Source organism: Phalacrocorax aristotelis, chromosome 3, assembly GCF_949628215.1.
Source record: "Phalacrocorax aristotelis chromosome 3, bGulAri2.1, whole genome shotgun sequence".
NCBI classification, from domain to species: Eukaryota; Metazoa; Chordata; class Aves; order Suliformes; family Phalacrocoracidae; genus Phalacrocorax; species Phalacrocorax aristotelis.
In genome coordinates, this window is record NC_134278.1 from 60,690,629 (window position 1) to 60,718,136 (window position 27,508).

Consider the following 27,508-nt stretch of genomic DNA (forward strand, 5'->3'; position numbering starts at 1 on the left):
CCATCTGTTTTATTTTGTTGATTCACAGCTAATGTATGCCATAATCAGCTAAAAAGACAGGAGGGGAGGAAGATTGCTTATTTTGGTTGCATTGCCCTTGCTGCTGCAGTTGGGGTCAGAGAGTCTCTTTATGAAAGAGCAACAGAGCACACATATCTAGACAATTTCTAGAGTTTAGGATAGGGCAGGCAGAGAAAGGGGGGCAATCTTTACAGAAACCACAGTGTAAGCAGAGATTGATACCGTTTTTGGAAAAACAAACACTGAACAGAGTTCTCAGAGGTGATAAAAACTTTTGTTAGGGACCAGGTGAAAACAATTACAACCCAGGAAATTGCTCCATCTTGCTGAGAGCAAGATTCAAAGGAAATTATGTAATGTGCAAAGAGACAGTGGGAAAGGGGAGATGCTTATGACTGCATATTTTGTCTCATCTAGCTGTTGTAGCTTTCAGTATTTACAAGTTACCTTATCCTGGCTATAGAAAAAAACTACTTCAAAAATCTTTTGATAATGACCACTCTAAGAGGTACAAACTGATCTCTGTTGAACTCTGAGTCCCATTCCAAGTATCCATTCCTTTAACTGAAAAAATTCTGAGCCCTTTGATTGTTCAATAACTTCAAAATACCTATTTCAAGCTAGAGGAGGAGAAATGAGTTGCCTGTGGCATGGATATTTTTGTAGGGCCGTGGTAGATATATGCAGTTTGGGCTGCAGTCTTTCTGTAGCTGATGACTTTCCTTTGCTCAAAATGTTATTCCTGTAAAGCCTTTCCATACCTGGGGTCTGTGAGTGTTTCTGTGGGGAAATCTGCTTGCTAAAGAAGGAAGGTATTTTACCTTTACAAAGGTATTCACACACAGTGCCTTTAATGATATTTGTTGGCATAATCATGGCAGCATTTCTGTAATCTAATTTCTTATTGCTTTTATAATTCTGTCTTCAGATTCACACTTCTCTAATTAATGGACGACCTAGTGCTGATGATCCTTCACGTGTATTACTAGAATTCACCTCTGCTCGCTTTATTCGCCTGAGATTTCAGAGGATACGGACACTAAATGCTGATTTAATGATGTTTGCACACAAAGATCCAAATGAAATTGATCCCATTGTTACCAGGAGGGTAAGTTCTGGCAAGATAGTTGAAAAGCATGTGTAGGAGTTCTCCTACATTTGTCAGTGCTGTACCTGTCTTTGTTTGCCATAGGAAATTTTTGGAGATGATGAGTACCTGTAGTTCTCTGTCCAAATCCTAGTGCTAGAGGATTCCCTGTTCACAGTATTTTGTTATCTTTGGCAGAAGTAACAATTTTATCCGAATAGTGTTATTAACATACATAACATGCACATTAACATACATTATCATTGCATACATTAACATAAGCACACTACTGTTTTGGCTGTAAACATTTGGATGCAGGTAACTGGCAAATGGTTGCTGTTAGCTAATGCCCCTTTCTTCTGCTGCTCAGTCATTTGCTACCTTTAACATTGCTTGAACACTTGCTTTGAGCAGAATTTTTACAAGTGGTACTGTAACTAATAGTGGTGCCTGAAGACAATATGATTGTTGCTAACACTAAAAATTTTACACTGCTTTAGCTTAAAAGAAGGGGTGCAGCACTAAATCTCACACCGTAGCCCTGTCCTCACCACTGTTCATTGTGTTTGCATGCGCCGATCTCTTCTTTGTGCAATCTGTACTTTTGTCCTGTGCCACATCTCCCTGTTTTCCTACTGCTCAAATGTTTTGTGTTATTCTATTTTTCCTCTGATTTTTTCTATTAAGCATTCTTAAAAGCTGTTTTGGGGGATGTATACCGTTCCACTTTTTTTCTTTCTGGTCACTTCCTCTTTCTGTTGATCATCCTATTTTTAATCTTTCTTTTATTTTACTTTTTAGAGTACCACTATAGGAAGTCCTGTTATGAAGGGGGAGTGTGGTTATTCTTGGCTTCAATTAATATTATTTTTCAATGGTGGATAACTGCAAAGAAAATTTGCTTCTTCTGTTCCACATTTCTGATTTCTATTTCTTCCTCCAAATATGTGAAGTGCTGGCTGTTTCTGAAAGTTTAGAATATGCCATTCTGTTTTGCATCACAAACCCAGAAACCTTCCAGTTGAGTGCCATTATTGCAGCCTCACTAATCCTGGAAACTGGGTGCAAATTTAATGATCTGATTCTAAGTGATCAGGAACACGAAACTGAACCTAGATAAGAACCCAATTCACACTTTAAAAATCACTGTATACTCATGAAAACCTAGTGCAGGACAATCCACAGATTTCTCGAACCAACAAAGAACAATAATTTCTGTATGGTATCTTTCCATAAGGCTGTCCTCAAAGGAACAAGGAGCAACTGAAACTTGCCACCCTTGTCTGGCTTTCCCTATAGAAGACATTAGACAAGCCACTGTTCCACAAAACAGGAAACAAAGGGTAGCCATAAATGATACACTTTCTGTGTGGTAGAAGGTTAGATGTGAATTATATGAGTTCCCATTTTGTTTGATACATCCATTAATGATCTGAAAAAGGTTGAACACAGAAACAGCAATATTTGCACATAGCATATGTTTGTTTGGATTAGCCATTTGTTAGCATGTTACAAGGCCCTTGCCAAAACAGATGAAAATGGACAATATGGCATGTGAGATTCACTTTTCACAGATGTCATAATACAGAAGTATAAGTATCTTTCCATCTTTCTTTCTGGTTAGGGCTATTAATCCCCACCAAGGAAAAAATAGAAATGATCAAATAGCAAAGCAACAGGTCAAAAGTTATTTAAATCTCAATAATGAATAGTAATTCAGAACACCCATAGTGAAAAACAGCTCTTCTTTCCACAGTCCAGTGAATGCCAGAGTGTTTCTTTCTTAGTTTTTGTTCTAGCCTCTCTTCTCCCCATCATCATGGCTCTTCCTTTTCGTGTTTTCTGAAGGGAATGCATTCTATAGCATTTGACTTTTCATTATCCAGTGTGCCTATAGCCTTTTCCTATGCTCATGTTTGGTGCATGCTGTGTATAAATTGACATGGCTCTTGTGACTTCAAACAAATGGAACTGTGCCAATTTACACCCTTTCTTTCACTAAGCCTGAATCTGTTGATCAAGACTCAGCTTGCATTACACTGTCTGCTATATTTGTAATAGATCAAAAAAGAAATAAAACAGGACCTGACAGTTTTGTCACCAGAAGTGAGTTCTTTAATTTGGCACCTGCATTTTACAATCCACTTAGCAATTCAATTTCTGTTTTGTCTTACAGTATTACTATTCTATAAAAGACATCTCTGTTGGAGGCATGTGTATATGTTCAGGCCATGCGAAGGCTTGTCCACTGGATCCAGCGACCAACGTATGTACTTTCTTCTTAATGGGCCTTATTTGCAGGGTGGAACCTGAGAAAAAAAATCTTGATATTTCTCAAAGTTCTGTGAATTTATGTCTCTTCTTCACCCAGAAGAACAGTAAGAAGCAGTGCTGGGGTTAAATAGTGCTGGCAACCAGAATAATAAATGTGCATTTAATGTCAGTGGAGGCTTTCTCTGAAATGAAAGAATAGGTTTCAAATAATTCAATCCATATTAAAAGTTTCCTAGGAACAACAGAAATTTGGGTTATGTTAAGTGGTTGTAGAGATGAGCACTAACACTCTTCCTTAGTGATATTAATCAAGGTGTTTCCTAAATGACTGTCAAGTATTTAATCAATACTTGCAAACAAATGATGGCTTTAGAATGGTGCATTTACTATGCAGGAAATATTATCTGAGCGATCAGTCAAGCTAGTCTAGAAAATCATGAACTGTTTACTATTTCTTCCAACTTGTAGCTTTCTTTTTGCAACATTAATAAACACATAACCAATATAATTAAAATAGAGAAATATAATTTGTTACTGATGATCCAAATCTATGCACACATTATCACTAATACAGAATTTCAAATCTACTGGTATTACAGATGTGCCACAATGTGGGATCCCTTCATGCAGTATTTACTTAAGTAGGAGCTTTGTAGGATTTAACAGAAAATCTTATTTGTGTATGACATTAAGCCATTGTGGAGGAACCAATAAAAATAAAAAACAAACTAGAAGAAATCTTACAGAGGATGCATTTACAGTTCTAAGCAGCTTCCATGGATCCGTGCAGAAATTTTACAAACTCCTTGGTTTAATCCTTCTAAGCCTTTTCTATGATGATATGTATAGCAAGTGTTAAACTATTGTTTCAGATGGCCTTAGTCGCCAAACTGCAGCGTTTTCTCTCTGTGATAGAATTGGGCCTACCTCAGGAAATAAGTGCTGATATTGCGATTACTACATACTTCAAATAGCTTGGCTACTAAATAAAATAAAGGCATTTTGACAAGTGTGGTGTCTTGTTTTGCAGGATGACAAATACATATTTGTCATCTGACCAGTATAAAAAATAGCATAAGCGAAACAACTCAAGCCATAGGAGATTTGGAGTATTTGTTTTAGCTCTCCAGGGAAACTCTTTAGACTAAGCCATACTAAAATAAGTGGGCTTTGGCTTATAAACATCGTGACTGTAGTTGTTAGCACAATAAATATGCCCCCTAGCATTACAAAGGACAAACTTGCTTGCATTTACTGCCTTGCTTTTCTGAAGCATTCATTAACTTAACTTTGTTGTGCAAGATTTTTGCTTTGTCCTGTGAGCCACAGAATTTCTCCAGGTTAGCTTGCTGCTGTGATCTTCAGTGGTTTCACAAGGACCACAGAGAAACCCCTGCAGTGAATAACTATTAGGAAGGCAAATTTTGCTCCCTATTTCTCCAAACTACAGTTCCTTTTATCTTTTCCAAGCTGCTTCTGTGGCTCAGAGAGTTTAGGCGTTCCCTACAGCAATATTTTCATGCTGGGACTAAACTGGGACTAAGGTGATATGCTGAGGAACTGAAAAGTGACTGAAAGGCTGCTCCTGCTCTCAACTCTTATTTAAAAACTCCTGCTATCCTTGACATAGAATTAGTTATACAGTTAGAAGGTTACATGATGAGTTGACTCATCCAGTAAAAAAGCAATGCTAAATTTGAAAGAAAAGCCAATTTTTATTGGATCAGCCAACAGAACTGATTTCACTCTGCAGCTGCGGGATTGCTGCATCTAAGGGAAGGGTGGAGAATGGCTCACTCCATCTAGTGTAAGCTAGCTATGAGCTCAGTTTTCCTGTATCGTGAAGCTGTATCTGAGGGCTACCAGCACTTTGGCTTATTTGCTGTATTGGGGAACTTTCATTCTCTCATCCTGCTTTCTTCAGACAGTTGGAATTAGATTCTCCTGTGTTCTTAGATTCTCCTCAGATTCTCTGGCCATCTTTGTTCCTTTGCATCATGGCTATTTTCTTAAAACAGAGCTATAGAAGTTAAACAGAGTCTTTTGTGTCTCACTGGTGAATGCAGAATACATAATTGAATAAAAATGAATAAAAAGAGGGATTACAGAGTGTAACCATTCTTAGTGTTAATATTTTCATAATTTGAACTGGAATGCAGATTATGTACATGGACAGATTCTTCATATCATCACATTGTGTAAATATTTGTTTTACTTTTAAATCAGAAATCCGTCTGTCAGTGTGAGCACAACACATGTGGAGAGACATGTGATCGGTGTTGTCCTGGTTTCAATCAAAAGCCTTGGCATGCTGGCACTTTCCTGGTTAAGCATGAATGTGAACGTAAGTTGAAAGCGTTACAGAAGAGAAGGTTTATTGCAACTGCTGGTGAAAACTGAAATCGGGTCTTACATGATTTTGTAATTAATTTTATTTCTAACCACATCTGTTTATGAATCAGTTGTTGTTCACTTATTTAGACTGTCTCAAAAAAGTTAACACAAAAATTACATGTAGAATCATGATTTTATTGAACTCAGAGTATTTTAGTGTAACATGCTGATATTGGTGAAATACACTATAAAAATCTTTTTGACTTGCTTAGTTTTTATAATTATGGTGGGTTTGTGTTGATAAAATAACAGGACTGTATTCTGATAAGTAAAAAATCTTTTTTTTTACAGATTTTTCACTATGTTAAACTTTAATGGCATGATTTTTGTATAAATGCCACTTTTATATATTATAATGTTCAGCCTTGCTGAAACAAAATATTTTTACATGATCAAAATGCAATTTGAGTTTCTCATTTTTTTAAATGGAAAAAGCAATGTATCTAGTTTTCCAACATGGAATGAAAACATACCTTGAAATACCATCTTCCCACAGGGTGGGAATTTCATTTTCAGATTTACTGTAGTAAGGGTAGTTACAATTCAGTTTTAACATCTTACTTCCAAAGGTCACATACCACATAAATTACTGAACATAATAAAATCTAGTGCTGCATTACATGTAAGTGTTTATTCATTGTAGGATTGCAGCTGTAGTTTTACCATGAGTGGTTAAAAATAAATAAAAAGAAACAGATATCCCCATATTTAAAGTAGTGATTGCTTATTTGTGTCCTGTAAACTTTGTAAAGACAGAGGTCTTTCTTTCCGTAGGGACTGTGTCTGTACTGGGAATGCATTCTGGAATGAAATTAGGATAGATTTCTTTTCATGTTTAATTTTTAAGAGACTCTTCATATGCCCTGTTCAATCCTCAGTGAATTGTTGTACTTTCATGGTGGAAACAGTTCCCTGGGATCTGGTTCAGATGTGAGGAGAATGACTCCTTACAATGTTGATGAGCTTTGAATTTCTTTTTATGTGGAAATGAATGGTTTAATACTGCAGCGGAAGGGAGAGAGCAATCTACCTCGTTTTCACAGCAACAGATTATTAGATTAGTTCTCCTGCATGTGGACCTGAAGCCTAAGAGTTCAAGTCTGAACATCTAGGGAGATTTTAAGATTGGGAATCCTTGTTCTGACTCAGCTCTTACATACATATGTCCAAATCAAGTGTTTTTAGGATGTTTTTCAACTTTCATGGAAATTATTTTAATTTACTCATACCATTCTGCTGCTTTCCTTATAACTCATCTTGTATTTTATATTAGCTGACTTTTTCATGAACCATATGTGTGTGCAACCACCAAAAGGTTTCTGGACCATCATTTTAAACAGAAAAAAAAACCCTAAAACAAAACGTGAAGAACATAAATAGACTATATCTGTCAACTTCAATAATCACTCAGACAATACATAGAGACAAAAAGACAATATGTAGAATTCCAGGCAGTGTTTATGATGGGACCACATTACTTTTCACAGCTGAAGTAGTAGATTAATGCTTGAATGTGCTATTGGTTGCAATGTATGCAGCACCAATGATAAAATGCTGAACGACTCTCTTTAATACCTTAGTAACTGTGGCATCTCCAGCTGGAAAGCATTCGCTAACACAGTTCCTTCTCTTTCAGCATGCAACTGTCACGGGAAGACTGAGGAGTGTTACTATGATCAGGATGTTGCAGACAGAAATCAGAGTTTGAATGTCCATGGAGAATACATTGGGGGTGGAGTTTGTGTGAACTGCACAAGCCACACCGGTGGCATAAACTGCGAGACCTGCATTGACGGCTACTTCAGACCTCAAGGGGTAAAGGCGTGTTCTGTTGTCACCTCACTGTAAAGCTCTGCACTCAAACCATCTCTTCAGTGTGGGGAGTTAAGTTGCTAAAAAGAGATGATACAGTTTGGACTGCCATTTTGTGAAGGTTAACTTCTAATTCTGACAGTGTAGTAGTTGCTTTTCACCGATGGAAATCTGTAAAGTTAACGCTCACAGAAATATGAAAGTGAATTTTGTTGATGCGAAGGAATACACTTGAGGTCAGGGCCTCCAGCATGTATTTCAATGTAATTTAAAGGGGATTGTGGTCCTCTAAACAAAACTTTTGCCTCAGTAATGAATTCCAAGATTTGTTATCAAAGATCAAAGAAATTTTGCTATATTTGATACTGGAGAAAGAGTGTCTGTAATTTTTATTTTTTAAATGTAATGAAGAATTAATAACTACCTAAATTCTATAGTGTCTCATGAATGTCTTTCATTTTTGGTGCAGCGGGAATTTTTTTTTGTGTCTCATCATATAAGGCTGTATTTTTATCTAAATTGAAGTTGTCAGAAGATGAATCTTACATTAGGTTGTATTGCCAATATAGGCTGTGCCTGTGCTTTAGACAGGCACACTCCGAGTGTGTGCTTTAATATTTTGTCTGTACAGTCTCAATTTGGTAAATCAGGGCCTTTAGTTTGATTGGTTTTTAATCCTCAAATGCAGAAAACATTAGCAAATAACAATAATTACATTCTCCCTGATATATCAGTTTTTAGCCTTAGGGCTTGACAAAAGGAGTACTGATGCCTTCAACAGCAGGGCACTGAATTTTTAACTCTGGATCAGGTTATCATCCAACTAATAGGGATTTTATATATATGTGTGTACAGTGTATCTATACCTAGTTCATGGCGAACTTCTGCTTTGTATTCCCAGTGTGATATTAGACTGAGGTTTAAGTTTGGTTGAGGTAACCTTTTCAAGAACAAAAGGAGATTGTTCATTTGTCTAATGTTCACTTTTCTTCATTTACCCTTTTTGTTCAGTTACTGACTAACTTCAGTTAGCATTTTGAATCATGTTGACCAGAACTGAACTATTTCAATATTACTTTAGGTAGTGAGTGCTTAAAATCTACATCCTTACATTTATTGATTTTAATTATACAAGGACCTGTTTTTTTAATTGAAAATGTATTTGTATCTAAATCACATGTTTCTGAACAAAAATCCACAGTGTAACTTTAATGCCTAGACTGCACGGCCTAAGTTTGGCAACCATCTCATGTTTGTTAAAGTGCAAGCTAACTATGCAGTTGTTGTTCTTTCCTAGTTTTTGTTTAAGAAGTAAATAAAAGTTTCCAATAATTAAAGGTAAGATTTTTTTTCAATATATTTGTTTTATAGGTATTGCCAGATAGCCCAGATCCATGTCGGCCATGTTCCTGTGATCCAAATGGGTCTTTACATGATACCTGTGTCAAAGATGAGAAGCATGCAGAAGGAGGTAAGATCCCTAAAAGATAGTGATGTTAAAGCTTAAGTTCAGCAATGGTCAAAGAAAAGCTGAAACACATGTGTGACATCTCTTAAAAAAAATCAAATAACTTTTTTTTTTTGAAGTTTACTCATGCAAACAATAATCTACCTGCATTCTTATGATACTTTTCTTTGGAAACTCAGATTTTATATTCCCAAATTTGCTGAGGCCTCTTTCAGATTCATGGCTTGCAAACTTGGGTACATTTGGAAGAGTATTCCCCATAGAACATATTGGAGAATTTTGGCTTTAAAGAGCTTTCTTCTTTTACAGCAGAGATGAAAACTAGTACAACTATAACATTTTAATCTCTTTTCCTCTCTAAGCGTATTTCTGTTTGAAACCTAGAAAAAAATCTGTTTGAAAAGTATCATATTTTTGTGACATGTATATTATTAATGTAGGATTGCAAGCTGTTTACCATAGCCCTGTAAAAGCTATCTTCAAATAGAGAATAAACTGCTTCCTTGTGCTTTGGAAACAATGAATTGCCATATTTTTCTTGTTCTTTTGTTGACAAATTTCTGAAAATGCTGTAGGAAGATAACAACAAAACCCAAGGTCAGTTTTTAAGATATTCTTACATTGGGCTAATTACAGTCTATTGGCAGGAGATGTAATAGCAGTCTTTTTTGAAATAGATATCAATGGAACATAAAAGCAGCATAGCAAAGATGCAAATGCAGGGCCCTGAGGTGTAAAATCTACTGTAACAATCATGTACTGATTATATCAATTCAATAAAATGATGCAGATTACTGTCACAGTGGTATATATGGTGGGTGGGTTGGCCTTAGCCAGCTGCAACTGCCCACCCAGCCACTCTCTCACTGCCCTTCTCAGCAGGACAGGGGGAGAAAATAAGATGAAGCAGCTCACGGGTCGAGGTAAAGACCAGGAGATTGCTTACCAGTTATTGTCATGGGCAAAACAGACTTGACTTGGGGAAAATTAATTTAACTTATTGCCAACTTAAATAGATTCAGATAGTGATAAACAAAGACAAAAATTTACAAACCACTTTTCCCCCACCTCCTTTTCTTTTCCCCAGGCTCAACCTCAGTTACAGTTACTCCTCTACCTCCTCCCTTACTATCACAAGCGATGCAGGGGGATGGGGAATGGGGGTTGTGGTCATAACGATCACTCTCTGATGCTCCTTTCTCATCACACTTTCCCCCAGCTCTAGTGTGGGTCCTTCCCACGGGCTGCCATCCTTTAGGAAAAAAATCTGCTCCACCATGGGTGTTCTTTTGGGAAATATCTACCTGTTCCTTCATGGGGTTCTCCATGGTGTGCAGTGTGGATATCTGCTCTAGAGGCTGGAGGGGAATATCTGCTCTGGTGCCTGGAGCACCTCCTCTCCATCCTCCTCCTCTGACCTTCTCTGTCCCATCTGGCTGAGAGGCTCAGCTGTGCCCTGCAGTGGGTTCGCTGGAGCCAGCTGTGTCCGGCATCAGGCAGTCCTGGCCTCTCCTCACAGAGACCACCCTGCAGCCCCCACCGCTGCCAGCGCCTGGGCACAAACACCCAATACAGGATATCACACGGACTGATAGGAAAGACAGTAGAAGCAGATTCCAGGATGATTCCTAAAGCTGGAAAAAACACAGCAAGACTGTGCGATGCCTGTACCAGACCTGTGAGTGAGAGTGTACAGGTTTCAGATAGCAGAATTAATACAACAAAGAATACTATTAAACAGGGCTACTTTTATTCAAACATTTGCCACTACTGACATTCAGTGCTTCTGTAAAAGACTGAGACTATGATTTTGAGATTTAAGAATGATTAATTCAAACAAATGCAATGTTCCACTTGGGTGTTAAGCAGCTGCTTGGTCTCTTGGTCCTATCTGTTACTGCTGCAGTCTGTCTTTGCACAGTTTCTCTACTGGCCACCAGTGTGGGTCATCCTCCAGGGGCCTGGCAGCTGAAAGGCAGCTAATAGGCTGTCAGCTCTTCTCTCACGGGAAGAGGGAAGGAAAAAGATAAAGACATTTTTCCATCTTGTTTGGTTGTCAGCGATAGTGTCACTAGGAGCTCTAATAATGTCTTATTCTTGTCTCTGCGCATTCAACAGATCTAAGCCATCTTATAGTTGCTTTCTAAATCAGCTTACACTTTCTGAAGGTGACTAGGTGATACTGTGCTTTAATACCTTGCTTCTGTATCTCCTTCTGCCTTTTTAATTCTCTGATCTTCTTTTTGGTAAAATCTTCTCTTACCTCTTTTCTGGACCTCTCTAGCAAGAGGATAAAACCTCTCTTTGGACTCCTCCTTTCCTTTCTTGCTTTTTCTCTGTTGTTTCCATGCATACAATCTAAAGTTCATTAACTGCGTCTTTCAAATAAACGAAGAAATATGTCATGCCGCCATCTTGAAGCTAACATATCCAAAATTGGATCATTTCTCTCTGTTTTGCCTCCTTTTACTTTTATTGGCAAGCAGCCAGACGTGCTCATCTAGCCCCAGGCATTCAAACAAGTTTCGTATCTCAGCAGTTCCTCCCGTCCCAAGAACCAAAGAGTTCTTTTGTTCTCTTCGTAAAATTAAAACTCTCATAATTTTCTGTCTTGACTGTAACCAGCCTGTCCTGATTTTCCTGAAACTTAACTCATGTGGCTGCAATTCATTAGAGGCCTGTTGCTTCTGAGCACGTTAGAGTATTCTTAATATCTGTTGAATCTGCTGTTTGTAAAATACAAAGTAATTTTTTTTTCTTTATTGCTTTTTAAACCCATTGATATCTTCTCTTTCCAGCTTATTTACTGTAGAGGTTATTCTGTGTGTTTAAACTACTTCTCATATATATGACAAACACAACAATTGTTATCTAGGTAACAGCCATCATATAGGGAATTCTCTCCCCAAAGCAGTCCATGTACTTGTTCCTGAAACCAGTTGTCTGTGTCCTGCCCAGCCCTGGAAGTCCAGTGAGAAGTGGATAGTTTGCACTGTCTAGACAGTGGGCAGAGGACAGTCCTGATATTTACCTTATTTTATTGACATGTTTTAAGACCACAAGAACAAAAATAAGTAAGCTCTACACATAACTGGCCTTTGTAGCCATTCTGCCTACAATGGTCCTGTTCTTTGCTCCCTATTCTTTCTGTTTATTTGCTTTTCTTTACTTCTTGTTGTACTAAATATGGATCCAACACATTAGGAAAACAGTTTATGTCTGGCACGTTATGTTTCATTATAGTGTTTGGACCAGCGGGACTGATTTGTGTCTGTAATGTCTTATTCAACAGAAAAGACACAATAATGCTAGTTGAAAGAAAAAGCCTTTTTAATATTTCTTTTAAGGAAACATTTTTGTGGTAATGCAAGAGGTTGTATTAGAATCAAGAACAGGTCTGGATATAATTTTTAGCATCAAACTATCCTGAAAGCAGATCACTTTTTAGCTTTTTTTTCCCCTCAAATTTATATTCAATACACTGATAAAATTCTATTTGCTGTACACTCCTCACCCTGGGCAGCAGTTGGGTTTGAAGCACTGGGGAGCCTTCATAAAGAAAAGCTGGAAAGCACGATCTGTCTAAAGGAATCTATCTATTCACCTGTGAATCAGAATGAATACATACTGGGTAGGATGAAATACATCTCAGAGTTTGCTGGCTGGTTATTTAAGGATAAATTGTTTGCTTGGTGTAAGATGGGAATATGCTTCTTAAATGTGTGGTAAGCAAATGAGTTGGGAAGATTAAAAACATTAAACTAAAATGGAAATATGATAATAAGGAAAATCACTGGGGATATAAAGTCACCGTGAACAGTTCTCAAGGAAAATAAAGCTGGAGGCTGTACATTCTCTGTGTGCTTGAATTCTGTAGGTAAGCAAGAATTAAAATGGAAAATTGTAGCAAATACCATAATAACTGGTACATTGATCAAGTGCAACAAGAGGATTTAAATGACTGCATCCTGTAGTTTTTATCAGGTTTCAGTAGATAAGAGAAGGGCATGAAGGAGTTGCTTTATAATTGATCAGGCATTGTTTCAGGAGAAAAAGAATTATTTTTGTATATTATGCATGTATAATTTCCATTTTGATCAGCCTAGTATAACTTGGTCCTCACGTGTCACTCGGCATTCTGAAATGAAATATTCTTATTCTAGCTTGTATAGTATATTTTTGGTTTTGAATCTTCAAGAATGCTTTTCCAATATTCTTTCATAGCAATGTTATATGACATGTTCATGAGCAATATAGAAAAGAGAGAGCCAGAAACTTATAATAAATCTTAGTATGTTTGCAAACTGTGGTGTTGATGAAATAAGCTGATGAAAATGTGTCTAGGTTTTGTAACTGAAAGCAATAATTGTAAAACTGAACTTGTCCACCTCTGTCCAATCCATCCTAATAATAGGTGAATTTGACCATTGCTGATATTGTGATCACTTGCAATTGTCCATACAGAAGCAGAAGTGGAACCTATACATTCAGAACTACTCCGTACTCCAGTAATTAGGCTTTCTCGGTGAATCAGTACTCTTGTTTCAAGCTGCAGTAGCTAGATTTTAACGAATAGCCATTATACTTGGCTTTTAAGCACCTGCAAGAGCTGTGAGGTTTGAAATCTGGCAGAGTTTTGTGACTCAGTTTTCACTGCATGCTATCATGCAGTGAAGTTTTTTCCCTGTTGCCTCTTTATGTACAATATAATCCCAGTGACAGATGTTTATTTTTGCTGAAAAACTCTCTCAGACATTGTAGGATAAATAGATCCAGACATCTCCATCTTTATTCAGGCTTCATAGTACTTTGCTGAGCAAGCAGTCCCACTGACTTCCATGAGGTAATTTTTGGAATTTATATACTGTTGAACAGGAGTGAAAATGGCAGAGGCCAGTCCAGGGACTGCAGTTTTTTTCAAGGGTCTGGCACGTGCTTTTGCATGCATTTATTTTTGTGCAATTTTGAAAGACTGGTAGTCTGGGAGAAAACTGACTGATAGAAGTCATATTTCAAGATGATTCATCCTCTAGGATGAACTTTCAAAGCCTCTGTACTCTCAAATATAGGACAGAAACTGATAATATTCAGGTAGAAAACAAGGAATAACAGCTTCAACAAATAAAGCCCCATTCAAAGAAGGCCTGTTAAGCAATAGACCAAAAGCAAAAGAAGATGTACTTCTGCTGAAATGCTAGTTCATTACTACAACAACAAAAAACAGACCTGAAACATCTGCCCTAAATCAAAAATGTAATTAGGCTGTTGACTTAATATGCATTACATAAATACTACAGAAGGCTGGTCAAAGATAACCAGCGGGACACTGACAGGAATTTACATACCGTTACATACTGTGTAATACAATGAGAGCCTAGATCTTGCAAGTGCTGTAAACGAAAGAAGGCATTGAGCCAAATAAAGTATACAGACTAACCGTATCAACAAGCATAAGAGCTGGAAGAATATACGACAGTTACTAGTCTCTACATCTTCCTCTCTCTGTTGTGGAGAGTGAGGTCTCTCGATAGATGGTAGGCTAGACAGAAGGTTATCCACTACTGCGTATACTGCATAAGAAAGGAGTTTTCTGGGATGGTGACAGTGGAGGTTCCAATCCTGGTCTCTCTTCCTTAACTGCAGAGAAAGGAAAGAGCAGGAGAAGGGAAGGTTCTTGATGGGGAACTGAAAAAAATGGACTGTCTGGGAAGTGGAGGAGAGGCTATAGATTTAAATTTGTATTTGGGAGTTGTTCCATACTGAGACATTTAACTGAATTTGAGTTTGCTGAGACTTAACTCGTGAGACCCAAGAATGAGTTCCTGAAACTTTCAAATAAGACCAGCTGACTTCTAAAGGCTTAGACTTTCCTGTATCTTTTCCTGCTGAATCCTGGTGTGTATTTTTATCTGGAAGGAACAGAAGTTTCTCTCATAAGACAAGATGTCCAGCTACGATGCATTGACCCAGATTACAAACAAGCCTGAGGCCTGCTGTGCTGCGGGGCCTTGCCAGTGGGTAGCGGAGAGGAGGGTAACTCAGAAATCTGAGAATCAGCTGAGCCATAGGAATAAAACCCATGGAGCACATGGTTTCATGATAAATAAAGCAGAAATTTCATGCACTGAAATTCTGTATATAATTAGGACAGATCAAGAAGGTAACAGTCAATATGATGTGCTACATGAGATCAAAGAGGCTGCAAGGTTAGAGAAGACATTGAATTTCATCTCTGTATAGATTAACAGATAATATCTTTTAAAACTCCTGTAGGTGACTGCTTCTTCAAACAGCTAGTTAGAGAAATCATAAGAAGAGAAGCACCTCTGGATTTATGCATAAGAAACTGGTTTAAAACTCCTCTTGAAGGGCAGTGAAATTCAGCATTCATGTAGGAATTAGAAGGCCTCCCTAAAAAACAAGTTAATCGTAACAAGGAAACCTTTAAAAAGAAAATCAAAATGAACAATCCAAGATTGCTAATGGCAAGCATCAGATTTATAGACTGCATATTAGACATTCAGAGAACATGCATTCCTGTAGCTCAAAATTATTCAAGCAGTGCAATTAAGCTAGAAAAAAAAAAATCTATTTTAACAATAAAAAAGAAGCTCCCTGGTAAAGCAGAAGTTGTATGCAACTGAGGATGATAGAAAGGGACATAAATTGTGAGAGATTCTGGAAAGTCAGACTCTTAGTTACATGTACACATATTTTGAGGAATAATTTGCTAAATGCTTAAAAGTTGCTAAGAAGTACTTCTTCAGATAAATCAGAATCAAAAAGACTGCTAGAGATTCAAATTCAGTAGGAGTTAAATATGATTAAGGTGTAATCAAGTTAAAACCAGAGATCTCAAGAAAGAAAAGGACACAGCAGAAAAGCTAGATTAATTCTTTGTATCAGTCAATAGAAGAGCTATGGGGATTTCCCACTTGGGAGTCTTTGTTCATGGGGACAAGTCAGAAGAACTGTCTCAAACAGAAGTATCAGGTTTAGAGCAATCTGAAAAATGAAGAACAAAAATCCTTCAGGCATATATCGTATTTTTTCCATGGCTTCTGGATGTAGTTGAAAATGGAGATGCTTGAAGCATTAAATATTGTTTATAATACTTTTAAAAACTGACATTAATATTACATAAATAGGAACTGTTTATCCAATTTGTAAAAGAAAGGCAGAGGGTTCCAGGAAACTAAAACCAGAAGGTCTGGTTTCTGTACCAAGCAAATCAGTAGAACTACAATAAATGATTTATACCATTTCTGAACTGTGGCAAAAATGGGCAGAACCCAAGATCAGGGTTTTTTTTGTAGAGGACAGTGTGCCTTATGAAACTGTTTGAAGGATTCAGTGAACATGTGAACAAAGGCTCATTTGATTAATATTGTATTTTGATTTTCAAAAAGGTTTGACAAGATCCTTCACCAAAGACCATGAAAGAAAGTGTAATAGAATAAGGAGGAAAAGTTCTTTCATGGATTAGTACTTGGTTAAAAGAATAAATGGACCATTTTGACAGCAATGATCAATATGAACTGTTGAAAATATTCATATTTAACCTGGAAAAGGGATGAGTAGGAAGGTGACAAAGTTAGCAAGTACAAAATCTTTCAGAATAGAAAAATTTAAAAACTGCAAAATGTTCAGAAAGATCTCAAGATAGTCAGTGGCTGGGTAGTAAAATAACTGATAAATTTCTGTAGCAATTAAAGGAAAAGTAGAACACAGAGGAAAGTAGTTCTACTTTTACCTTGATTACAGCAATTTCTGACTTGGGCACTAGCAGTTGTGAAACAGCTCTTAGATACCTTGGACTGTACTCTGGATGTATCAGCTCAGTGCTGGCTCAGCAGTAGTCAAAAAGGTCAACTGAGCCTTAGGAGATATTACTGATGTTTAAAAAACAAAACTGAAAAAAACATGTTGTGGTTTAGCCGGCAGCTCAGCCCCACACAGCCGCTCGCTCACTCCCCCACCGGTAGATGGGGGAGAGAATCAGAAGGGTAACGCTCGTGGGTTGGGATAAGAACAGTTTAATAATTAAAATTAAAAGAAACAACAGTAGAAATGCAATGTAAAGGAGAACAACGAGAGGCACAAAGCCCCGGGGGAGGGGGGAAGGAGGGGAGAGGGGGAACGAACCGCCGAAACAAACTGCATGCGCCGCAGCCGCTCGCCGCCCGCCGACCCGGCGCCGCACCGCCTCCGCGCTGCCACTGCCCGCCCTCAATATATTGGCCATGGTGTCACATGGTATGGAATGAACCTGCCATTGGCCAGTCGGGGTCAGCCACCCCCACCATGGCCCTGCCCCTCCCAGCCCCGCCCCCCCACGCGGCAGAGCGCGGGAAGCTGGAAAGGTAGCCGACCCCCACAGTGAGGAGAATTAACCTCTTCTCAGCCAAAACCAGCACATTCTCCACCCCTTATTCCATACCATTTACACCATGCCCAGGTCCCATATGATGCAATACAACCGTACCAACCACCACCCCTCCCCTTCCCATCCTTTAACATAATACACAGACATCATTCCCTTAGTTCATGGACCTTCCCTGTAAAATGTCCATTAAAATGTCCATTGAGTTCACCCAGTCCATGACTCTGGGCTCCATCTGTTGTATCAGTCTTCCCGGGTGGGAGAGATGGTGTGTGGCGTTGGGTTGCTGCATACCGAGTCAGTCATCGTTCCATCACTGCTGCACGGCTTGTTTCATAGTTGATCTTCCATGGGTTGGGAGGCTCGTACTCTGATATCATTGATACAACACAGAGGTGACACACAGTATTATATAGCAGTTCACATTGTGCTATTCAGTTCATTGTCTGTTTTCACCCAAAATCAAATCCCCTTGAGGCACACATCGGATTTCTCCATCCTCCCGCATCACCCACCAAGTGCACCCAGGTCCTCGAGCAAAAGCAATCCCATGAATGGGTTTGCCTTTGCCGGAGGCAGGAAGAACCCAGACTGTTTTACCCAGCATACTTTTTGTGTGCACTACAGGGACTCTATCCCCTTCCACAGTATGTAGGATTTCTGACTGGGCAGGGCCAGCTCGGTTGGCAGATCCCCTCGTGTTGACTAACCACGTGGCTTTTGCTAAATGTGTATCCCAGTGCTTGAATGTTCCACCCCCCATTGCTTTCAGTGTAGTTTTTAACAGTCCATTGTACCGTTCAATTTTCCCAGAGGCTGGTGCGTGATAGGGGATGTGATACACCCACTCAATGCCGTGCTCTTTGGCCCAGGTGTCTATGAGGCTATTTCGGAAATGAGTCCCGTTGTCTGACTCAATTCTCTCTGGGGTGCCACGTCGCCACAGGACTTGTTTCTCAAGACCCAGGATAGTGTTCCGGGCAGTGGCGTGGGGGACAGGATATGTTTCCAGCCAGCCAGTCGTTGTTTCTACCATTGTAAGCACATGGCGCTTGCCTTGGCGGGTCTGTGGGAGTGTGATATAGTCAATTTGCCAGGCCTCCCCATATTTATATTTCAGCCATCGTCCCCCATACCACAGAGGCTTTACCTGCTTCGCTTGCTTGACTGCAGCGCATGTGTCACATTCGTGGATAACCTGTGCAATAATATCCATGGTCAAGTCCACCCCTCGATCACAAGCCCACCTGTATGTTGCATCTCTCCCTTGATGGCCTGAGGTGTCATGGGCCCACCGAGCTAGAAATAGTTCACCCTTATGCTGCCAGTCCAGATCCACCTCAGCCACTTCAATCTTGGCAGCCTGATCTACCTGCTGGTTGTTTCGATGTTCTTCAGTGGCCCGACTCTTGGGGACATGAGCATCCACATGCCGTACCTTTACAACCAGTTTCTCTACCCGGGCAGCAATATCTTGCCACAATGTGGCAGCCCAGATGGGTTTGCCTCTGGGCTGCCAGTTGCTTTGCTTCCATTGCTGCAGCCAGCCCCACAAGGCATTTGCCACCATCCAGGAGTCAGTATAGAGATAGAGCACTGGCTGCTTTTCCCGTTCAGCGATGTCTAAGGCCAGCTGGATGGCCTTTACCTCTGCAAACTGGCTCGATTCACCTTCTCCTTCAGCAGTTTCTGCTACTTGCCGTGTAGGATTCCATACAGCAGCCTTCCATCTCCGGTGCTTTCCCACAAGGCGACAGGACCCATCAGTGAACAGGGCATATTGCTTCTCATCTTCTGGCAGTTTGTTATACAGTGGGGCTTCTTCAGCACGTGTCACCTCCTCCTCTGGTGATAATCCAAAATCTTTACCTTCTGGCCAGTCCATAATCACTTCCAAGATTCCTGGGCGACTGGGGTTTCCTACTCGAGCCCGCTGGGTAATCAGTGCAACCCATTTACTCCACGTAGCATCAGTTGCATGGTGTGTAGAGGGGATGTTTCCTTTGAACATCCAGCCCAGCACTGGCAGTCGGGGTGCCAGGAGCAACTGTGCCTCAGTACCAACCACTTCTGAAGCAGCTCGAACCCCTTCATATGCTGCCAATATCTCTTTTTCAGCTGGAGTATAGCGGGCTTCAGACCCTCTGTATCCCCGACTCCAAAACCCTAGGGGTCGACCCCGGGTCTCCCCTGGTGCTTTCTGCCAGAGGCTCCAGGTAGGGCCATTCTCCCCGGCTGCAGTGTAGAGCACATTTTTTACATCTTGTCCTGCCCGGACTGGCCCAAGAGCTACTGCATGGACTATTTCTCGTTTAATCTGTTCAAAGGCTTGTCGTTGCTCAGGGCCCCATTTGAAATCATTCTTTTTCCGGGTCACTTGATAGAGAGGGCTTACGATCAGACTGTAATTTGGAATATGCATTCTCCAAAAACCCACAACGCCCAAGAAAGCTTGTGTTTCCTTTTTGCTAGTTGGTGGAGACATGGCTGCTATTTTGTTGATCACATCCATTGGAATCTGACGACGACCATCTTGCCATTTGATTCCTAAGAACTGGATTTCTCGTGCAGGTCCCTTCACCTTACTTTGTTTTATGGCAAAACCAGCTTTCAGAAGGATTTGGACTATTTTCTCACCTTTCTCAAAAACTTCTTCCGCTGTGTTGCCCCACACAATGATGTCATCAATGTATTGAAGGTGTTCTGGAGCTTCTCCCTGTTCCAGTACAGTCTGAATCAGTCCATGGCAAATGGTAGGACTGTGTTTCCACCCCTGGGGCAGTCGATTCCAGGTGTACTGGACGCCCCTCCATGTGAAAGCAAACTGTGGCCTGCACTCTGCTGCCAGAGGGATTGAGAAGAATGCATTAGCAATATCAATTGTGGCATACCACTTGGCCGCCTTTGACTCCGGTTCGTATTGAAGTTCTAGCATGTCTGACACAGCAGCGCTCAACGGTGGAGTGACTTCATTCAGGCCACGATAGTCTACTGTTAGTCTCAACTCTCCATTAGACTTCCGGACTGGCCATATGGGACTGTTAAAGGGTGAGCTGGTCTTACTGATGACTCCTTGGCTCCTCAGTTGGTGAATGAGTTTATGGATGGGGATCAGAGAGTCTCTGTTGGTGCGATATTGCCGCCGGTGCACTGTTGTGGTGGCGATTGGCACCTGTTGTTCTTTGACCTTCAGCAACCCCACCACAGAAGGGTCCTTTGAGAGACCGGGCAAGGTAGACAGCTGTTCAGTTTCCTCCGTCTCCAAGGCAGCTACACCAAAAGCCCACTTGTAACCTTTTGGGTCCTTGAAATACCCTCTCCTGAGGTAGTCTATGCCAAGGATGCACGGAGCCTCTGGGCCAGTCACAATGGGGTGCTTCTGCCACTCATTGCCAGTTAGGCTCACTTCGGCCTCCAATACAGTTAGCTCTTGGGATCCCCCTGTCACTCCAGCAATGCTGATGGGTTCTGCCCCTATATAGTTTGATGGCATTAAGGTGCACTGTGCGCCGGTGTCCACTAAAGCTTTATACTCCTGTGGGTCGGACATGCCAGGCCATCGGATCCACACAGTCCAGTAAGCCCGGTTATCCCTTTCCTCCACCCGGCTGGAGGCAGGGCCCCTCTAGTCCTGATCATGGCAGTCACAACTCACTTCCTGTAAATGTGAATCAGGAGTCCCTCTATTACACTTAGAAATAAAATCTGCGCTTCTACTCCTCTGTCTGGGGACTTGCTCGCTGGAAACTGGAGCAGCAGCTTTCCTGGAAGAGCCTCCCTGAGTGACTGTTCTTCCTTGCAGTTCATGTACTCGTGCCTGTAGGGTCAAAGTAGGCTTGCCATCCCACCTCATCATGTCCTCTCCGTGGTCACACAGGTAGAACCATAGGGTGGCCCGTGGTGTGTATCCCCTTCTTTGAGCCAAAGGATGCTTATTCCTAACAGCTGAGACACTGCTGTCGAGGTGGGGGAGTAGGACAGATCTTCTTTGAGTTGCTGGACCTCTTGGGATAGTTTCTCCACAGCAGAGACAAGCGAGGAAGAGATATTTGTGTCGTAATCCCGGAGTCTATCTATCACCTCTGCCACCGTTGGTGTCTCGTCATCTTTCCAGGACATCGCTGCCAATGAATTTGCATGTGAAGATGGTGCGCTCCGTACAAACTTCCGCCACATGGGTCGTGTGCACTTGGCTTCATCTGGATCTTTGGATGACCGTTGATCGTCCAGGTCACCATAAATCACCTCAAACACAGCTAATTCCCTGAGATACTGGATTCCTTTCTCCATAGTTGTCCATTTTCCTGGGCGATATGTAACATCTTTAAAGGGATACCTTTCCTTCACTCCAGACAGGAGTCGCCTCCAGAGGCTGAGGGCTTGTGGTTTTTTTCCCCAATTGCTTTGTCAATGCCCCCTTCCCCAGAAAGGGATCCCAATTGTTTGGCTTCTTTTCCCTCTAGTTCCAGGCTACTGGCCCCATTATCCCAGCATCGGAGCAGCCAGGTGACAATGTGCTCACCTGAACGACGGCTATAATCTTTTCGCATATCTCGCAACTCGCTTAAGGACAGGGATCGGGTGGTCTCTATTTCATTTATTACTTCTCCCTCCTCTCCCCGCGATGGCCCTGGTTCTTCATCATCCCGTTCTAAACGAGTTGATGTCCGCTTCCAATATTTCATCTTGTGTATGGGGGCAACTGATACTGGTACGGGTTTATCTTCTGAGCTAGCTCCGGTACTTGTTGTGGGGGTTTGAGTGGCTGCAGTGCCTGTTGTCAGGGCTGGATGGTCTACAGTGCCAGTCACTTTGCATTTCAATCCAGAGACATTCTCTTCCCCCTGGGGGCACTGAATACTGTTGAGCAGGGCTCGGTATGCATGGGCCAGACCCCAGCACGTTGCAGTTATCTGTGTCTCTCTGGAGTTCCCAGCGTAACAACATACTTTCTCCAAATATTCTACTAGTTTTTTAGGATTCTGCACTTGCTCGGGGGTGAAACTCCAAAACATTGGGGGTGCCCACTGCCCTAGGTATTTGCCCATGCTATCCCACATGCCCTGCCACTCATAACTATCAAGCCTCGGGGCAGATTTCTGGGTGATATTCTTAAGTTGCTTAGTCAAAACCAGAACAACATGCCCAAAAACTAACAATAAGTGCACCTTAACCACCCAAGGATGTTCAAGATACAAAAACGTTGTTGTAACAAAGGCACAGACATCATAGAACAAAGTTGCAAAGGTACTATTCTGTATTTCCTCCATATAAAATCTCTCAGAGGAGGAGGTATAATTGCTAATTGCCTCAACAAGGTGGTATCCGAAGTACAGTAACGGTTTCAGCAAAAACCCCAAATACCAGATAAAGCTGAAAACGAGTGTTTGTATAACAAATCTTGTAGGCAAAACATTACTAATCACAGCAGAACACAGCAGACTCAACAAACCAACACCGATTTTTAACACCAACTGCAAAAAGGACAACATGGTGCTGTGACCAGCAGCTGTTGTTATCTCCAACCCTCGAGCCCCACGTTGGGCGCCAAAATGACTGTTGTGGTTTAGCGGCAGCTCAGCCCCACACAGCCGCTCGCTCACTGCCCCACCGGTAGATGGGGGAGAGAATCAGAAGGGTAACGCTCGTGGGTTGGGATAAGAACAGTTTAATAATTAAAATTAAAAGAAACAACAGTAGAAATGCAATGTAAAGGAGAACAACGAGAGGCGCAAAGCCCCGGGGGAGGGGGGAAGAGGGGGGAAGAGGGGGGAAGAGAAGGGAGGGAGAGGAGGGAGAGGAGGGAGAGAAGGGAGGGGGGGAAGGGAGGGGAGAGGGGGAACGAACCGCCGCGCCACCTCCGCGCTGCCACTGCCCCCCCTCAATATACTGGTCATGGTGTCACATGGTATGGAATGAACCTGCCATTGGCCAGTCGGGGTCAGCCGCCCCCACCATGGCCCTGCCCCTCCCAGCCCCCCCCCCCGCCACGCGGCAGAGCGCGGGAAGCTGGAAAGGTAGCCGACCCCCACAGTGAGGAGAATTAACCTCTTCTCAGCCAAAACCAGCACAAAACATCAAACCATTTATAGGTCCACACTACGCACTCCCTTCTCTTTAAATAATTTATTAGAATTGGAAACAGTGCAGAGAAGGACAATCAAGATTTTTAGCCATACAAAGCAGTTTCTGTGTAAAGAGATATTACAGAGGCTTAAAGTTTTTGTCATATGAAATAAAAATGTCGTTGTGGGATATGATAAAGGTATATTGAAATCACAGATGACATGGAGAAAGTGAGTAGATAATGGTTGCTTGCTGTTTTCTATGATATGAGAATTAGAAGGCAATAAATACAGGTTTAATACACATCAGTGTTTTCTTTCACACTGCACATGGTTGAATGTGGAACTTACTGCTGGGGAGCTTTATGGGTTCTGAAAGCACAAGCATGTTCAAAGGCAATTAGGTGAATAAATGGAAGAGAAGTTTTTCAGGGACTGTTAGATGCGAGGAAGTAGGGATAAGTTTCTGTTTATAAGATCTCTAATATGTGGATTTGTGGAAGCTCAGAATTCAAATCACTATATGCTTGCTCTATTCTTACATGCTTTATTCAAGCCTCTCAGACAGGATACTGAGTTAAATAGATGTATGGTCTGAACCACAGTAAACACCCTTATGTTACACCTTCCAAAGGTGTTGCTTTGAGTACTCTAACATACATATATTATAATAATAATAAATCAAACATGTGTCATGTTTTCTCCCTCTTCCCATAGATATGTTGCCTGGTTTCTGTCACTGCAAGACTGGCTATGCAGGAGAGAGCTGCAATAGATGCGCCTTGGGCTATATAGGGTATCCTGAGTGCCTGCCCTGCAACTGCTCATTGAAAGGCAGTATGAATGTTGACCCTTGCATAGGTCCCTGCATCTGCAAGGTATGGATGTCAAATTCTTCTGAGCCATAGGAAGATACTAATGATATTGAAAGATTGCAATTAATGGTCTTCTACCATACAACAGCATTCCACTGTCCTACCTAGCTGTGTTAGTATTCATGTTAGTCATTTCTCATAGAACACTTGCTCTTGGTCCTGTAAAGTCTTAGGTTGTCTTGCATCACCTCAGTATTCACTGTAATTAACAGAAGTACATAGGAGCCTGCTGCCAGTCATACAAGTCCTTGGAAATCTGTAATGAAGAGATGCTTAAGAAGACTATGAATAATTTGCTTCAAACTTGTATCCTCATCTACTCAGAAACTGTATGTTTAAAGTATTGTAGGCTCTAAAACTAACCTGTAATATGACTTCAAGAGAGAAAATGAGGTGAACTGATGATATATTAAAACAGACAAAAAAGTTGCCTTTTAGGAGTTGTCATTAGGGATCGAATTCTCTTTTCATTCTTCCCTGCCTTGGGATGGTTGTTTAGAAATCTCTAACATATTAAAAAAAATAATATTCCATCCTTTCTGTTGGATTAACTTAATTTCTAGGAAGAAAATTTAAGAATTATTTTCTCTGTGTACCTTCATGTACCTCCAGCAAGTTATATATTGATAGTATATGGAAATAAAAAACCTCTAAAAACACATGTATCCACTCCTTATAAAATACCTAGTTACCAGAAATGCTCTGTAAGTCACAATTTACTAGCTGGCCATGAATAGGTCCAAAGAAAATTTACTGTGCTGTGGGTCAAGTTTTCTGTGTTATACTTGTGGGAGTTTCCTTCTAGAATTTAATTAAGTGCATTAGCCATGGATGTGAATTTAAAAATACTTACATTACATCCTTAAATACAAGAATGTACAAAAAATACTTCAGTCTATCAGCTCATGCTGCATACACATATAAAGCTCTTGTGACAGCTGAATAGCACTGAAATCTACTCAGAGAATTAACCTTATCCTCACTTTATGTAACAGTCACATGCTCTCTGTCAAAAATAAAATCTATCCATATCACAGTTCTAATTCCTTAGCTATTAAGTCTAGAAGATCAGAAAAGGGGTGCTTTTGCTATATTCTGACTTGAAAGGGAGCTTTGATGAAAATGTCATGTGCCAAATACAAGATAACCACTGCCGAATGATTCTTATTATTATAACATTATTTGTGTAGCACCAAACTGACCTGTTAGTACAATCAGACCAAAATGGACAAATATGGAATAGAGAAAATTGTTCCTATCCCAGAGACTCCACACTATATACACTTCTTCCTCGCTGTTCATCCTTTGTCTCCTTTCTGTTCCTCTAATCCCTTCATAAGTGCTTGTGGGAGAAAAATGATACCCTTTGCAGATAGCTGAGGTAGAGATATATACACATTTATTTTCACTAGCAATCTTCAAATTCAAATCAAAGCAGATTATGGTCAAAGGGACACTGAAATCATCAGATTAGTTATGCTCCATATGAAAAGTAAAGTGGGATGTCTGGACAAGTTAATAGCAGGTCTTAGGAAAAATGCTTCCCTTCTTCTAATCACATCTTTCAATTACATATGATGAGCTCTAAATTTACTAAAGATAGTTTTCTTGTAAAGGAAATGACTGCTGAAAAACAGTTCTAACTGCGAGCAGCAAAATGCAGCAAAGTGGGCATTAGATTGTTATCTTTACCACATTAGCCAGAGAAAACTAAAGTACAGGAAGGTGAGGGACAAGTATAAATGCCAGTTTTATCACTAATTATCACAGAGAGCTTTCTGAAGGTATATGGTCAAAGTCTCATTTTTGCATAATTTAAAACTGGAGTGAACACAGTATTCAGAAATAAATGAGGCTGTAGAAAAATTGCTTCATTGGCTGAAGGAGAGGTTAGATCTCCTTTCAAACTTCGAGTTTCATGTATCTATTATCCACTGAATTTTCTGCCTACTCAATAGAATTATACAGGGTTTACTCTCTGACGACATGCTTGTGACTGCAGAGTGGGACAACTTTTAATTTAAAAAGATACCTTTGCTTTGAAGGTCTCTCTTTTTCTTTTACGCTTCCCACCCTGCGCACACTAAGCACGTCAGCAAAGGTCTGAAACTTTTGGGACCAGCATTCAGAATTCTAGCTAGTTGAATTGTGCATTGGAGTGCCTGTGAGCTCGCAAATATTGCCCACATTATTTTTCATATGAAGCATTAATACCTGGCTGATTTCAGCATACCTAGGGCAATAATATGCATTGATTAATCCTGAGATTGCTGGTGAAAACATAAAAATACCTAAATTAATGAGATGTTGAAGTTAAAAGTAATTGACCGATAGTCTTCTGTTGTATTAAAGAGATTTTTGGTTTGTTGAACAGAGTCTATATGATGTTGTTGAAGGGGAGCATGGATACAGCACAGCAACAGAGACAGAGCAAAGATATTTTGCTACACATGTTGCTACTGAACAGTTAGTGGTGAAAACCTATTTACATTTTCATTTTATCTCCTTTACCTGTCCTTATGCCTTCCCCCTCATCTTCCCTATTTTCTCTTACTCCATATGTGCTATCCTTTCTCCCCATACCACCACATGCTTTGCCTTGCTTTTTCCATCTTTGCTAGATCTTAACCAGGAAGCTATCAAATGGCTTTTGGTGAACTTACTTCAGAGCTGTGTATTCCAAGGAATCATAGACTTCACAGTGTGGGCAGGCTTTTTATAATGCGTTCATTCTCTGCTGACGTGGAGCCAACAATTTGGTCCTGCGTGCATACCGTAGAGCACTGCCTCCAGGATTAAAGAGACTGTATATAACACTTTTGAAAGGGAAAGAATTTTCTGGGCTCTTGGGAAAAATACTGAATTACTAAGCCAGCACCATAGCGTGAGCCTTTTGCAACATACTCCTTGTAGAAAAGCTAGCTTTATCTTTGCCTGTAGGACAAATTGATTTATTGTATAAGCTAGCAGGACTTAATGCACAACATAAGCTTTCTCTGAAAAATGTAATTAACAAATGCTAAGTTTAGAATTCTTCATGTATGTTTAGTGCATTGCTTTCTGCAGGGGAAGAGTTTGCAGACCTGGCTGCATGGCTGGCAAACACATGTAGCTAACGGAAAGAAGAAA

The 27,508-nt window shown here is 40.5% G+C and overlaps 1 protein-coding gene across 2 annotated transcripts in view; it reads left to right on the forward strand.

The window, feature by feature from the left end:
* Positions 1-27,508, forward strand: part of LAMA2 (laminin subunit alpha 2) — a 387,452-nt gene that overhangs the window by 143,627 nt on the left and 216,317 nt on the right. For both annotated transcript variants that reach the window (XM_075087596.1, XM_075087597.1), the window contains exons 5-10: positions 950-1,129; positions 3,285-3,374; positions 5,609-5,726; positions 7,413-7,591; positions 8,960-9,059; positions 24,222-24,382. In XM_075087596.1, coding sequence (XP_074943697.1) covers positions 950-1,129; positions 3,285-3,374; positions 5,609-5,726; positions 7,413-7,591; positions 8,960-9,059; positions 24,222-24,382 — 828 coding nt within the window. The remainder of the gene's footprint in view (positions 1-949; positions 1,130-3,284; positions 3,375-5,608; positions 5,727-7,412; positions 7,592-8,959; positions 9,060-24,221; positions 24,383-27,508) is intronic.